Source organism: Enhydra lutris, unplaced genomic scaffold (assembly GCF_002288905.1).
Source record: "Enhydra lutris kenyoni isolate GAN:26980312 unplaced genomic scaffold, ASM228890v2 scaffoldscaffold72, whole genome shotgun sequence".
Lineage (NCBI taxonomy): Eukaryota > Metazoa > Chordata > Mammalia > Carnivora > Mustelidae > Enhydra > Enhydra lutris.
In genome coordinates this window covers 6,004,491-6,020,527 of record NW_019154156.1, presented here as the reverse complement: position 1 = coordinate 6,020,527, position 16,037 = coordinate 6,004,491, and the positions used below count along the sequence as shown (strand labels likewise).

Genomic DNA, 16,037 nt, shown 5'->3' with positions numbered 1-16,037 from the left:
AAAGGATTTTTTTTTTTGTATTAAAAAAGTGACGTCTGCTATCAGAGCACAGACAGGAGTTTGGATGGTGGTTTGTTTACGTGATTCCTGCGTGTCTTAGAGAAGTGAACTTGTTTTACATTCTTAGCATGTAGCATAACACCATTAGCTACTCCGAGCAGGTATCCTAGGAATGAAATGCATGCAAAATAAAAACACCTTAGTCATGAAAGGTACAATAGAAACACTAATAATTATATCTTTAGTATCGATAATTTCAAGAGCTAGATTATTCAGCTAAATGAAGAAAAGCTAAGCCCAGGTTTTCCATTAATTAGTGTTTTCACCCACATAAAGTGCAAAGTGTATGTTTGTCAGCACCCAGGGGTAAACCTCAGCCAGAGACAGGCTCAGGTGTAACCAAGAAGCATCTACCTGATTGCTTGGCAGTTTTCTGGCAGTCACAGTAACTTAACAGAACCTGCCCTTGACTTGCTTATTGACAAAGAATCGTCAATACAATGGAATACAATGTATACATAAAATTGGATGGCAACATTTTCTTTCTTCTTGCACCACTTCATTTCAGACGATTTCAACCCATCCTTCAAAAGAGAGAAAAGGGAAATTACTACTTATAGACTAGCTGGAAATGAATTATGCCATTTTCCCTATGATCTGGGAGCCATTTTTTATTCTGTGCAAGAGAGTGGCAGAGAGACCACAACTGCACTGGATTTTGGAACTTAGTGAAAGATCCATGGAAGAATGTGGTGACTTGTATCTTTCTCTCTCTGCCATTAAACCTTCAAACATATCTATGTATAACATTCATATACACTGAATGCATGACAAAGCAGGACACACACACCCAGTGTGTATGTGTGTATGTGTGCATGCACACCCACAACACTTTTAGATTCACACATATTTTTGGCAAGAGAAAGTTTTTAGTCCAATTTTCCAACTTTGAACGGTTAAACATAACCCCAGGAAGTACTTCTATAGCAATCTGAGTGCAAAAGGTTGTATACTCATCGTGTTTGTGTCCCAGGTAGGTCTTGATAAGATATTCAAGGAAGTCATAATGTAAACAGGCCGGACTTTCTCCTAAGGCTTGTCTTATCTTGTTTAATTAAGATAGACCAGGTTCTGTGGCAATAATAGAAAACTCCCAGAACTCAGTGACTTACACAACAAAAGGTTTAGTTCTCCTTCCTTTAAAATCACTTGTGGATGTAGGAGACCCTCCAAGCCACCTGTCCTTCAGGGGCAGCTCTGCAATGTAGATCCCCAATGTCAGCACAAGGTCAGTGCCTCTGCTGCTCAGCACGGGAAGGCAGCTCGGGGCTGGCGGCAGCAGTTAAATGTTTTGGCCTGGACACGGTACACATCACTTCTGTGAAGCCCATGATGACGCCTTTTAGTACCATGGTGTTGCTCCACCTCACTGCTGTGGTTTAGGGAAATATAATCTACCCTGTGCCCCAGAAACAGAGGAGAACTGGCTAGAATCAGAAGAGAAGTCTCTACCGTACAGATTAAATGGTTTCCAAGGAAATATGTAACAGAGCAAAAAGCTTCTTTTAAGAGGGAAGAAACATAAACAAATTGATGAAGAAACTACTTGATCATAAAAGAATAACCGATCTTAGATGCTGTTGTGAAGATGAATTCCAGGTTGAATGTATTTTTTAATTTCACTGAAGCTAACTTTAAGATCAATGTGAGTTTGTTTTAAAACAACTTTAAAATGCCATGTAGCTGATATTTTAAAGCAATCTATCTTTTGTTTGTCCATATATATTTAAATTAAAAAAACAGAAATAACAATAGAACCTGGATGATAGAAAGCCCAAAGGGAAGCTGATGAAATGGTGTTCTGAGGTAAGTCTTCATTCCGTCACTAAGTATATGGTCTACAATCTTGCGGACTTTGATTAAAGAAATTTTCCCTTCCTTTGATCATTTTTTCCTTAAGGAATTCTTAGAAAAATGTTATAACATAATGTAAGTAAGATTTAAAGTCATACTAGGCCAAAGCTTGAAGTATTGTGCCAGTGTCCTTTCTGGTTATCCCAGAATTTCTATAAAATGGTGGCTAGGATTGAGCTGATTCTCTGATAATTCTCTAGAATCCCTCATGGATTAAAAAGTGGACTGGCCCCAAGTCTGACACATAAAGCTGACACAAAGAATTTAGAACTAAATTGCTAACATAATTTATGATAGTTTCCTCCTTAGTCACAGAGGTGTGATCAGACTTACTGGTCCAGCCATTGAAGTTGGCTAGAGATCTTTCAATGAGAAGAAGAAATTGAATGAATTTATAAGTGGAAGCCAAGCTTAAGTGTAACTTTTTTTGTGAAAGCATCTTTAATATCATAATTAATCTTGTATGATTGTCATTTAGGATTGTTTGAAATATCGTCTGCTACGGGAGAGCTCAAATGCAATACTTTCTGTATGTGCTGGACTAGGTCAAGTCTGAATTCCCCTCCAGAGCTAGGATTTGATGTGTAGACAGAGCTAGGATTTGATGTGTAGACAGAGCGTGCAATTTTGCAATCTGCCAAGCCAGAAGAGGATTTAATATTACATTCAAAACTGTACTCAAATTGTCAAAAAAATGTTCAACAAAATAACATTGCAAATCATACTCAGTCAAACCAGCTGGCAAAGGTAGCATGACAAAATTGAGGAATAAAGCATATGGGACGTAATGTTATTTACATGTTTTCAGGGCTCACGCTCTGGGTGGCTTGCTATTTACAAGACAGCAGTTTCCACCCTTCCCTTCTGCTCTAGGTTTGAGACAAGGCCAATTTCTCCATCTGACTTCATATGACTGTGGTCTAGTTCAGATTAGTATTTGTCACCACTCTTTAGAGTAGACAGGCATGCAGACTGGGGGAAGAGAAGGGGAGGGAGGGAGTGGGGAAAGGGGGGGAAGACAAAGGAACCAACTCTGTTGAAGGTAAATATACCTGAGACAGTCCCAATAGTGAAATATGGAGGCTGCATGGTGGTCAGAGGCTCATAGTTTAATTTTAGACAACAGTTGAAGGAAAGAGCATTTTTGAATTCTCAAAATATTTGCTACCCCCAGAAGAAAAAGTCATTCAGTAAAGCATTATTATGCTCTCTCTCTGAAGATGTTTTGCAGAATTCTAAGTTTCTTAGAAGCTAATGGGACATCTGGCTGAAAGATGACAGATCATAAATACTTTTCAAATAAATTAAGACATGGTTTCACAGAAAAGAAAAACTAGCATCCAGGACAAATGAAGCAACGTAACACTTGTATTTTTAAAAGCTAAAAAATGACATTCTATCGATATGAAAAATATTACCAAAAATATTAACAGAAAATAATGATAATGAGATATTTTAAAGATCATGCAAACAGCACTTTTTTCCCCCCTTTATGACTATAGAACATGAACCTTTATGGGCCAGACATTGTTTTAATGGCCTTACATGTATTAACCTTCCAACAACCTTATGGAATTTTCTAAAACAGAGGAAACTGAGGCAGGGCAAGGTTAAATACTAAGCTGGTAAATGATGAATGTGAGACTTGAACCCAGACAGCCTGGCTCTGTCCTGCATAAACTGTGATAAATCATGAAAGGGACGAAATCTTCTCTCAGTAAAGTTTTGCAATGGGAACAATATTGGGTATTTCCAAATTACTAAATACGTGATGTAATTTCTGATGTTAATATCACTGGTGGGCTATATCAGTTACAGTTAATAGGTAAAATCTGAGGAAAGCAGCTAGTGATCCTTGGCTCTGCGTTGTGATCTTTGTCTAAGATTTAGAACAGAATTGAATTACATTGTACAGCCATTTCTATTTTTCTACACTGCAAATGTAATAAAGCTCATATGCTATTAAGTTATTGATTTGGACCGATGATTTCCCTTGAGAGTTGATTAGAACGTGGGAGAAGAGGAGTTTTTGGGAAGAACCTGTATTGTTACATTTAGATGAGCTCATCTGTCCTTTCTATCCCAACCAGGCTTTCATATGAGTTAGCCTGTGTAAACTGTAGGCTACATCACAGTATTCAGTAGTATTGATGTGCTTGAGCTGGGGAACATAAATCTTTTTCCCACCAGGTAAAACAATAGCAATTAAATGGAATTTGGCTTAGAAGGGAAATCATCTTCCCATCACTTCGCCCCACCAGCATAAACCCTAACACTGCAAGAAGCCACAGCGTTTACTGCAGGCTTTGGTGATGTACCACTCAGCACAATCCGGTTGCCAAGAGGCTGGGCCTCGAGCTTGTACTGAGAAAAATCATCAGCATCCTTTCAAAGGAGATATATTACAAAAGTGAATCCAAAGAGATTGAGTGGCTAGAATTAAATAAAAGAGGCGAATGTGGCTGGCAAAAGGAAATAGCTCCCCTTCTGAAAAGCATGGCTTTGGCATCAGGCGGTCCTGAGTTGGAACTCAGCTCCACAGTTTACAAGCTGTGATCACTGGTGAGTTGCTGAACCTCTGTCAGCTTTGGTTTCCTCTCCTTTCAAAGAACTGTTAAAAGCATTAAGTGGTTGTAATATGTCTAGCACAATGCATGGCACGTCATAGAGCTCAATAAATTATTTTTAAGTGCAAAGCTACCTCTCAACAAACTCAATGATTGGAAAAAGGGTGTAAATAAAATATTTTTGAGAACTCATAACTGAGACATTCTTTCTCATGAATCAAAAATCCATTTTGAAAAAAAAAATCCATTTTGGAAGCCTGAATCCATATTATTCAATTTCTGAATAATGACTAATTCGAATTATTCTAAATTAAGTGAATAATGAGGTTGTTCGAAGTGCTTAGTTTTTAAAATGAAAGTCATTTTGATCCTTATCACCCTCAAAGCAAACCAAGACTGATTCTATAGCAGTTCCTCAAATTCAGAAGATGAGTTTCTGATTTTGAGGATAATCTGGGCCAAAGATCAGAGAAATCCCTTCTACTTGCAGGCACTAACCTAGAAATGTTCCTTCTTTTCCAAGAGTCATACATTGGTCAGAAGGGTTACTCAATAAGGTTCCTTTTACCCTTTACTCATGATAAAATTAAATAACCTATTAACAGCATAGAATCCTAGTCTTTCACTAATGACATACCCTTCCTTAAGAGTGTTTCACGTGCCCTTGTACTGGTGACATGCATACTCCCAATCTTAAAAAAGGTAGAGGGAAACAAATCTGACTATGTTAAAGATCAGGGGAAATAACCTGGTCATTGCTTCTTCCCTGGCAAGGGAATTTCTAGATTCACTCTCTCCAATAGGGTAGTTACTAGTCACAGGTGGCTATACACATTTAAATTAAAATTAATTAAAATAAAATAATTTAGTCTCAGGCACAGTAGCTACATTTCAAGAGTTCAAGAGTCACAGACAGCTAGTAGCTACCATATTACACAATTCACGTATAATATACAGTTTCCATCATCTCCATACCTTCTGTCAGGAAGCATTGCTAAAAGATTGACAGTAAAGGTATCCAATTATAATTTTTCTTTCTCATTGGGCATACCAAGATACAGTCTTCCTCTTATTCTTTAAGAAGTTTGTAAAAATACTTAGAGAACAAAACGTAGGAAGCATCTTGTGCATTTACTCCCACCTTTGTTTTGACTTCTTCATGGGAATGGAATCTCTCCAAACGTGTAGTCCCATGTTCTCAGTTTCATGAAGGAATGAAGCATGGCTGCCTGAGAGTGATCTCAGCTTGCTAAAGCCAACCTGATTGGCCAGGTTAACCAACACATTCCATCTCTCAAGTATTCCTATTAGTTGTTTGAATTATGCTAATTAGAATAGCTATTCAGCAAAGGACAGGCTGAAATGGGTACCCAAGCCAGGCAGTAAGGCAACGAACGAGATGGCTCTTTTCTACTGCTCTGGTTTGGAATTTCTTGGATTTCACCATTTCCCTTCCCTCATGACGATACCAGTCCCATCTTATTTATGCTTCCTTCCTTGTTATTTATCAGTATGTATCATAATGGCAGGAGGGTGGGGCCACCAGGCAAAGAGCAAAAAGAGAAAATACACTTTTCATGAGGGCTGAGAAGCCCGTCTCTCCTCCTTAGGAGACTCATCAAGGCTGAGAAAATGTCGGTCCTTTGCGCCCCAAGCCACGGCTATTCCTTCATCACCCTGAACCTACATCCTATTTACTTTACAACTTAACTCAGTAAGAAAAAGCACACAATCACCTGAAGCTGCATGTTCTTTTGTAGCATACACAATTCTTTTTTTTTTTTTTAAGATTTTATTTATTTATTTGACAGAGAGAGATCACAAGTAGATGGAGAGGCAGGCAGAGAGAGAGAGGGAAGCAGGCTTCTTGCTGAGCAGAAAGCCCGATGCGGGACTCGATCCCAGGACCCTGAGATCATGACCTGAGCCGAAGGCAGCAGCTTAACCCACTGAGCCACCCAGGCGCCCCAGCATACACAATTCTTGATGATAAGATGTATGATTACCTCAAGGGCTAGAGAAAAGGGGTATCTTTTCTACTTCCACTTTTCCCACCATCATGAATAAAATTCCCAACCAATCTGGAGAGGATTATATAAGAAACTGTGGCTATTTATAATGTTGAATTATGTTCCACAGTAAACCTTCAAGAAGAGACACTCTGCTTGGCAAAGTAATAAGAGTAAAGAGAAGCAGGCCGGTCAAAGTTGAAGCCCAATAAAAGAAGGTGAAAAAGGAACCGGTTGGCTCCCAGGTTACAGATGTACCCACAGCCATTCATTTACCAACTTTCTCCTTGTCTTCAACCGAGTCTTGTTTTTATCATCTGTACCTCATCCTGTTAGGATCCCTGCCCCAATGACAGAAACCACAACTGGTTACTTGTTTCTATTCCTACACATTGTTTATGTTCTTAGCCTCCAAAGTGAAACTATGAATGCATTTTCCCAGAGAGACATTAGTTGGTTCAATAAATTTAGGTCTCAGGAGATCATGAGCTATATTGTGGAGAAGTGATTATTTGGGAGCAAGAATGGAAGAAGCAAGGGCTCACTGGGGAGACTATTTCAAAAGTCTAGGCAAGAGATGATAAAGGCTTTGGTCGGGAAGGTAGTCATGAAATGAATGGAAAAAAGTAGATGAGACTCAGGAGAAACCTTCGGGACTGACTTTGAAGTAGGGAGTGAGGAGAAAAAAAAAGAGAAATGGAGGAGATAACTGACATTCACTGAATGGTAAATATTATCAAAGACAGAGAAAAGACTTTCTGGGTGGCAGGGGGTGGCTAGAGATGATGAGCATTGGTTTTACTAAGTGAAGTACCACATCCAAGTGGAAATATTAAGTAGGGAGCTAAATACAGGGCTCTGAGCTTCAGAGAACAGGGCGGCAGGCACCAATTCAGTGGTCTTTAGCATTCAGACAGTATATAAAGTCATGGGATCAGATGAGATCATGCACAAAGAGAGACTAAAACAAGGAGGGCACCGGCCCTCTTACATTTAAGGTTGAGGTCTTTCGAACACTCCATTATGGGTTATATCGAATTTTTCAGCCGGCCTGGTAGAGTACTTTATGTGTGTAATAGAGAGTATGCATCACAAATTATAAGGAATAGGGAGAAAACCCTTCTCTGAACACGAGATTCCTTCAAGTGAGGAACTGCCAGCATAAGAAAGAGTTGTATTAGGTAGATTACTGTGACAGTCTGGAAAAATTTCGTTTACATAAAAGGGAACAAATCTTACTCTTCGACAACGGCAGCCAGCTTGCTATTTATCTGGATTGCTTAGAAACAATAGACCAGAGTTTCCCCAAAAGTCTGATGTGGTATTTCTACCTAGTTTACTTCATTTTAGGGAACAGCTGCGGACTTGACAGTTTTTGATAATGAAGGGTGAAAGGTCTTTTTTCCCTGCTTTCTGAGACAAAAAGAGAAATGTGTAAGAGGAAATAAAAGATGTGTTGTTTAACTTTAGTGATCTAAGAGCTCACAAACATAAAAAATATTGGTTTGCCTGTAAAGTTATAACATAGAAGGAACGCTAAAGACTAGCTCACTGAAACAATAAGTACAATTTTACTAATTGAATCATTGTCTAACATGTTTATAGTTTAAATTAAACATTTACACTTGGGGCCGTTGTGGAAAGCAGGCAAAAAGAAAGATAAAAACAGAACACAGGGAAAAATGTTTCTAAGAAGGTAATGCCTTCCACAGTGTCCGGCAGTTACTAACGTTTTACGGAACAGTACCGACACTCAGGAGCAAACGCTCAAAATGCATTACTTATAGATCTTGCCACAAGGAATTTTCTATAATCTGTCTCAGCATCTGAGCCGTGTTGAAGTTGGTGATTTGTACATTCTGTGGCTTCAGAGTTTTCTTTTTAAATCAGCTCCCAGACTTCTGAGAACTGAATGTTTGCCAGGACTGAGTCAAGTTTTCCTACCTTTTGAACGAGTTTGTTTCTTGATTTCTGTGTATTTCTCAAAAATGCAAGACCAGTTTGTATCACAACTGGGAGTCTGAGGTAGATTTTAAAAGCCTATCAGATGTTTCTTGGCTTCTGTGATCAGAAGGACTCTGATACCACATTGCTCTGGACATTCCCAACCTGACCTGCTCCCAAACCCCTCCCTTCTCCTCTCAACCACATCCCCAGCTGGTCCCTTGGAGTCTTTTACTCTCCATCACAGAACCCTGCGTGGACAATCCCTTCTCCCAACTTTCTTCTTGCTTTCTTTTTGTAACTGAAACTTCATGGACTGGGACCAGTGAGTCTCATACTTACCCTACAGCCCCCTCAATGAAGGCTTTTTCTTAGTCTTAAGGCCAGGAACCCCTTACGACCATAAGAAATTATTTCACACATCATTTTTCAGATGGGCCTCCCAACTCACACTCTTAGAAGATCTTCTAAATTTGGGTAGCACATTTCTACTGATTGAGTGCTGTTCGAGTTGCTATGATAGAGAGATTTAGTCATTCCAGTAGCGTTTGGAAGCGCAGAATTCATTTTAGAGTATTGAGAAGTTTTGTTGAGTCCTAGAAGGCTAGTTACTGTACATGAGAGGCTAACTCTCCTACAGAACCCTCATTTAGAAATACAGCAAATTTTGCCTAATCCTTTAAATTAGTCGTCAGAATCTACCAGCTCGGAATTAGTCAACTTATTATACTACAAGTACAGTGATTGATTGCTTGACTGAGATTTATTATATTATAGGTGTAATGATCGATTGCTTGATTGATTTAATCATTTATGAACTCACAATTATATAGGAAGTCCACACCACAGGCTAGGCACCAGGGAATGCCCTCAAGACACGATAGACAAAACAGATGCGGGTTCTCCCTTTAAGAGGAGGGGTCGTATACAAAAATAAGAAATGCGTTATTAATTAAAAATTACAATTACAAAAATTTAAAAAATAAAATAATAAAAACAAAAAAATTTTAAATAAAAAAATGAAATAAAAACAATTAACATAAAACTATTATTTGCTTCTATAAGTACTCCATAGGGAAAACCCAGTATGTAACATGCAGGGTGGGGAGAGGTAAAATTTAAAGGGAATCAACATGTGGAGAATGGAAGCTTCTGAGAAAAAGGAAACAGAATCTGGAGGACAGCAAAGAACATCTTACTAGGGCTTTTCCTTCTGTTTATATAGCAATGATTGATGCCCAAGCAGCTCCTACATTGTGGCAGATTAGGTACAGGATGTGCTTATTTTTCAATTAAATAAAGGGAACAGTTGCAGTTTTGTCTGGCTTAAGACGATTCTGGCAGTCACAGCTGGGAGGTCTTGTACAGTTTCTGCCCACTTCATCGGGTGCTAGTGGTGACCTCCAAGTAAGTGGCCCATGGACTAAGAACACGCTGGCTCTCTGCTTCTTGTTAGTAGAGTCTCTGGAGCCACAGTAGAGCTGTTTGCCGGTATGTAAACAGAAGACTAGGAGCTGAGTGCTTTGATCCGACTCTCCTTCTTCTCTTTGGAGTTTTAGAAATGTTTTCCAGGTTTTTAACCTATGGCTTTTTTTTTTTTTCTTGTTTAGGATTTAATATGCAAAAGCTGTATTTTTAAATTAGTGACTAGAGAATTCTTTGGCTTTTATTGTTCTTTAAAGTGTACACATCATTTCCTGATTCTGTTCAGTTTAACTGCCAGATTAAAAAAAAAAAGTTATAATTATAGATACTTGACTCAGTGCAGAATAACACCAATCATAGGGACATTGTTCTGGTTTTGATTTCAAAGCAATCACTGAGCAAGGCTCCGCTGAATTGGAACATGAATCAGCATTTAGCAGGGCTGAGTTTAAACCTCTACTCCAGATTCTGAGTGACAGAGAACTTCTAAATAGGGCACTGTTTGTTCATAGTTTTAGGTATCTGTGATTTACTTGGCTTTGTTAGACAATAGGGGCTTTGGTTCAGTTATATTTTTAACATTCCTTAAAATAAATCAAAGAGTGTTCCCATTTTGGATGCGGATTAGTATGGTGGAGGAAATGAAGAATTTACAAGTGTCGAGTGTCCAGGGATTGTGCACTGGGCTCTGGGTCGGATTGCCTCGATTAATATTCTTTTGGTTGCACGGAATAGAAACTGGCTCTGGCTCGCCTAGGGGAAAAAATTAAGTGGTGTTGGCATACTGGAAGAATATTTGGGTATCTCATCAAATCCAGGACTCAGGCACAGCAGGGATCACGGGACTTCTGACCTCAGAAGTTCCTGTGGGTCTGTCTCCCTAGGGTAAAGCAGTTGAAGGGTCTCACTGAATGATTCTTCACAGGAGGCCCCATGGGGTCCGGTCTTCACTTGTGGATCAGCCAAGGTCCGAGGGACTGGATAATACTGTTTTAACCACTTGTTTTTGGGCAACCACACCTGTATTTTGTGGACAGTTCCCAGAGAAAGGAGAATAATTGTGAACTGGTGGCCATACTAGCAAGGTCTACTCTATGGAGCATTTTAAAAGCTTAATTCGATTTTCACTAAAAGCCTACAGTAACCACTATTTCCACCTCACAAAGAGAAAACTGAGACTCAAATTGGTTAGGCAACTTGTCCGACATTCCAGTTAGAATGTGGCAGGCCCTGAGCTCCAACTAGGTTTGTAAGAGGGGGTAGTCTTCTTCTTAAGATTAAAATAAAGTGAGGAGAGTACATGAACTAGAGAGTTCCAGATATCTTTCCATGGAGACAGTATTAGGTATCTCCAGTAGACTAGAAAGACTAAAACTGCATGTCGTAAACTCTGGGTTGAATCCCAACACCACCTGGTCATTTTCGGCAAGTAAACACCTTTCCACTAATAAATGTGGATATATCATCTCCTTCACTAGATATTGTAACCTTATATAGGTCACGGGGATAACGTGTGAAAATACCTGGCACAAAAAGAAGATACTCATCTGGGGGGAGGGAGAACTTTTCTATTAATGAACCCTCAAGCATGCTATTAAAAATGGGGTCACAGTTTGAAAATGGCTTTATCATTCCAAAAATCGAACTGCTGTCTTACTCTCAGCCTTTCAGATGGTGCCTTACTCACCTAAATATAAAAGTAGAAAATGCTATATAAAAAGAGTTAAGAAAATCATACAATAGGCAAAGAAAGTTTTAGACACAAAACATATGACTACTTTTCTTTGAGACTCTGGGTTCACATTCAGGGGAAGACTCTCCCCTTTAGTCATGGCACAATATTTAAGCATTTAATTTTCTCAGTGGCTATGACCTGAGATGGTCTATGTCCTTTTGATAACCAGAGCAAAAAAAGAATAGTTCTCAATGAGATCTAGAACTTGAACATCACTGAACAGATAATAAGCCTGGAAGGATTAATGTATTCAAATAATCATTTCTTTGTCCAGATGATCATGTTTAGTTCCCTTTAAGGACAGCTCTCTGGGAAAGAAGCACCATACAGCAATCCAAGAATTTCTAGTTGTGCTTGCTGGGTGTTCTGCAAATGCTCCTAGACTGATCAGTATCAATTTGTTTCAAATTACTTCAAACAACAATTAGTCTAAGTTAACAGCAAGGCTGTAACTCTAAGTAGAACAGAAAAAGGCAATCTGTGGTGGTAGGGGGTGAAAAAACGGTATAGACTATTTCATTTTCTTGACATTTCTACTATCTCTGGATCTTAGTGTCTCTGGATCTTAGTTTCAGTGAACTTTGATGCTTCATTTTCATCTAATTCATGTTTTAGTGACTTGCAAAATATCTTATCATTTTAAATTTGAGGACAGAGAGTCAAATGATTTTAAATGGGACTCTAACATTGTGTTATTGGCTTATTCCTGAATTAAAAGCCCTCCTCCCTCTATTTTCTAGGCTGCATTTCAAGTGAGTGGCCCGCTTGCTTTAATTTTTTTTTTAAATTTACAATAGAAAACTAATTAGTTATCAACATTTAAAGATTGTTGGTAAACATTATTTTAAATGGTTAGGAGGAGGTCTATTTTATTTTTATTTTTATTTTTTAAGAAAGGCAGACTGCCATGTGCAGTGCCTCATTTGGATGTGTCTGGAGTCTTGGAAGCTTGACTACCCTACATTCTCTTACAAATGGACCTTGAGAGCTTGTTTGGAGGGAGGTTCTAGCAGGGGAGCACAGCTACTCCTATACCCTTGACCGAAGAACGGTCCTCTCGGTCCTCTCCTCTACTGGGGAAGGTTGTCCTCTTCGACTGAGAGCACAGCTTCCGGAGGGATACACATGGAGCAGTGAGGGAGGAAGGGGATACTGGCCTAGCCAGCCAGATCAGCAGAATCAACCCTGATGATCAATGGAGTGATAGATGTTGCAGCCAGATAGCCCTCACATCCGAGGAGGTCTATTTTAAAAACATCATCATCCATGGATATAGAAGTTTGAGTAAAAAAGATTTTTAAAAAAGAACTAATTAATTTTTAAAAAAGATTAAAAAAATAAAACTAAACCAAATACGTTTTTGGAGTTCTTTTTATTACATTGAGAAATCTCAGAAAAGTACAAAGCCCATGGAAATAGAAGCATTTCAGAAAACAAAATAAAATGTTTGCATACATTTTAATGACAGCATTTTAGTTTTGATGTTAAAAAAACTCATGATTTCTCATTAAAGTACATTACTCATGATTTAAGTACATTCTGAAGTACTGGGAAAGGATTTTATATCTTTTATATTTGAACCTGAATTCCTATAAATGGCTAAGTTCTATTATAGTTCTGGAGATTAAGTTCACGATAATGATTAATAAGAAAAATGATTTCACTGATTTATAGTGGCTTTGAAGAACAGAAACAGAAAATAAGCATACATCACACACGTACCCCTTTAGGCAGTACATCAGATCAAACTGAATTAATATAATAATGTTCAGTATTTTTAATTGCTACCAGTGAAAACACATAGATCCCACTACAGAAAAGGGATCTGGTAATATCAGAATGACTCTTTGTCATATCAGTGTTTTACATAGAAGTAAATAGATAAGTAAATGATGCTGAAGTCCATGCTGTTTCTATCCTCAAAATCAAATAAATGTATGATTACATTCTAGAATCTTATCAAGGGTCACTGTGAAGCATTAAGTAAAGATAGTTGCTATTTTTTGCCAAATACAATATAATAGGCCACCGGAGGTTATTAAGTTTAATTAGCTTTTGGTAACATGGCAATTTTCAACAGCTTTTAGGTCACATCATACTTTCCATTGCTGCACTATGACAACTACTACTCCTAAGAAAATGACAGTAAATGTAAAGGAGAAAACAAAAGAAAATAAGTTAGATCTCGTGATAGTTCTTCTAAATATTGGTTTGGTTTACCCTTGAAGTGGAAATCAATTCCCCAAGGTCTGGAAGGAAAACAAAAGCATCTTTATACTTCACAGCATGTATTTTGGAGGTCCAATGATTTATCCACTGCCAATGTGGGTTAGCTTGTCATGTTCTCTTTATTCAATGTCAACTGGTTCTGTAGCTATTAACGCACTTAACTGTTTCTGAGCACAAGAGAGGAACAGTTCCAAACTGGACAGGCTTCTTTGGCGGATGACTTGATCAAGCTGTTGGTTTTTTGTTTGTTTGTTTGTTTTTTGTTTGTTTGTTTGTTTTTAAAGAGAGAGAGAAAGAGAAAAAAAAATACACTTAGTTGACAGATAAGGAATATTATACCACTGAAGCCCACTAGAGAAAACTTTAAATAATGATGTAGAAAATCAAATAGTGCCTTACATTCAGAGACAATGGAGTCACTAATTCTGCCCTGTAACAGCTAAAGTGAGATGATGCTCATTACAATTTTAAAAATTGATATTGGTATTCAGTTATTGGAAAATAGCCTAAATTCAGTCACAGTGATTTCAGAAAGCAAAAATATAAAGATGTCAGTTCTTAATGAATATACAGACTAAATAGCCACAAAGAACATATAAATATTACAGATGTGAAAAACAAAAGAAATACCCAGTATAAAAATACAGCATAATTACATCATGCATATACTTTAGCAGAATTAAGAAAAAGTGAAGAGATCATGTCCTGAAGTTGAAGTTAGAGAAAGTTCTTGGGACAGGTGTATTTTAAGAAATACTTGATACTGTTGAAACTTATTTGACCTGGTCTTCCTGCTGAGTTAAGAGACTGTTTTAATGTATCAATAACAAATTAATATAGTGAGCAAAAGATTAATAATAAAAGTCATATAATAAAGAACTTTCTGGATGGTAAGGATTATTGAATACATCAAGATAAGTTTCTAGCTCCCCTTCTGCCCTAAAATATTTGCCCATGATCCAACAGACACATGAAAAGATGCTCAACACCACTCATTATCAGGGAAATGCATATCAAAACCACAAGGAGATATCACCTGACACCAGTCAGAATGGCTAAAATCAACAATATAAAAAAAAACAAGGGACGGTGAGGATGTGGAGAAAAGGGAACCCTCATGCACTACTGGTAGGAATGCAATTGGTAGGAGATGTTTGGAAATGTATGGAAAACAGTATGGAGGTTCTTCAAAAAGTTAAAAATAAAACTAATGCATGATCCAGCAATTGCACTACTGAATATGTACCTAAAGAACACAAAAACACTAATTCGAAGGGATACATGTGCCTGTATGTTTATTGCAGCATTATTTATAATAGCCAAATAAAGGAAGCAGCCCAAGTGGCCATTGATTGATGAATGGATAAACATGTGGTGTGTGTATATTTTATATACATAATGGAATAATATATATAATAACGGACTATTATTCAGCCATAAAGAAGATTGAAATCTTGCCATTTGCAATGACACACATGGAGCTAGGGAGTATAATGTTAGGTGAACTAAGTCAGAGAAAGACAGACACCATGTGATTTCACACATATATGGAATTTAAGAAACAAAACAAGTGAGCAAAGGGGAAAAAAATGAGAGAGAGGGAGAGGGACAAACCAAGAAACAGACTCTTAACCATAGGGAACAAACTGATGGTTACCAGAGGGGAGGCAGACTGGGGGATGGGTGAAATAGGTGATGGGGATTAAAGGGTGCTCCTCCTGTGATGAGCATTGAGTAATGTATAGAATCGGTGAATCACTGTATTGTACACCTGAAACTAACAGAACACTGTATATTAACTATACTGGAATTGAAATAAAAAACAATAAATAAAACACAATAAAAAATCAACTTGCCCATGGTGTAAAAATAACCAATGACAACACATTGCCTACAGGCTACAGAACAATGAAATAACTAAAAAAAAAAAAAAAAAAGGCAAGAAAATTCCTTCTCACAGTATATACTTGTCAGACTTATATAAAAGCTGACATAATCTTCCCATAGCTTTCCCCAACATAAAAAAAAATACAAACAAGAATTCTGTTAAATTCCACCTCTATAAACCACTGATATCCAAAATGACTGAAAAACTGGAATGTTAAAATGTTGAAATATCCTAAAAATTAGTTAGTAAAAAATGCATTTAGCAAAATGCTCATGTAAAACACTGAACACCAGTAAGACTCCTTTTAATTCTAACAGTTTGGGATA

At 37.7% G+C, this 16,037-nt stretch overlaps 1 protein-coding gene across 6 annotated transcripts in view; it reads right to left on the bottom strand.

Moving 5' to 3' along the window:
• Positions 1-12,947: 12,947 nt before the first annotated feature.
• The window catches only part of LOC111159953 (coiled-coil domain containing 91), a 267,794-nt gene continuing 264,704 nt past the window's right edge, over positions 12,948-16,037 (bottom strand). For 5 of the 6 annotated variants that reach the window (XM_022522673.1, XM_022522672.1, XM_022522670.1 and 2 more), the window contains one exon: positions 12,956-14,053. In XM_022522673.1, the coding sequence (XP_022378381.1) occupies positions 13,943-14,053 (111 nt within the window). In that variant the 3' untranslated portion in view covers positions 12,956-13,942. Of the gene's footprint in view, positions 14,054-16,037 lie in introns of all 6 variants that reach the window. The other variant, XM_022522669.1, reaches the window with a different exon arrangement.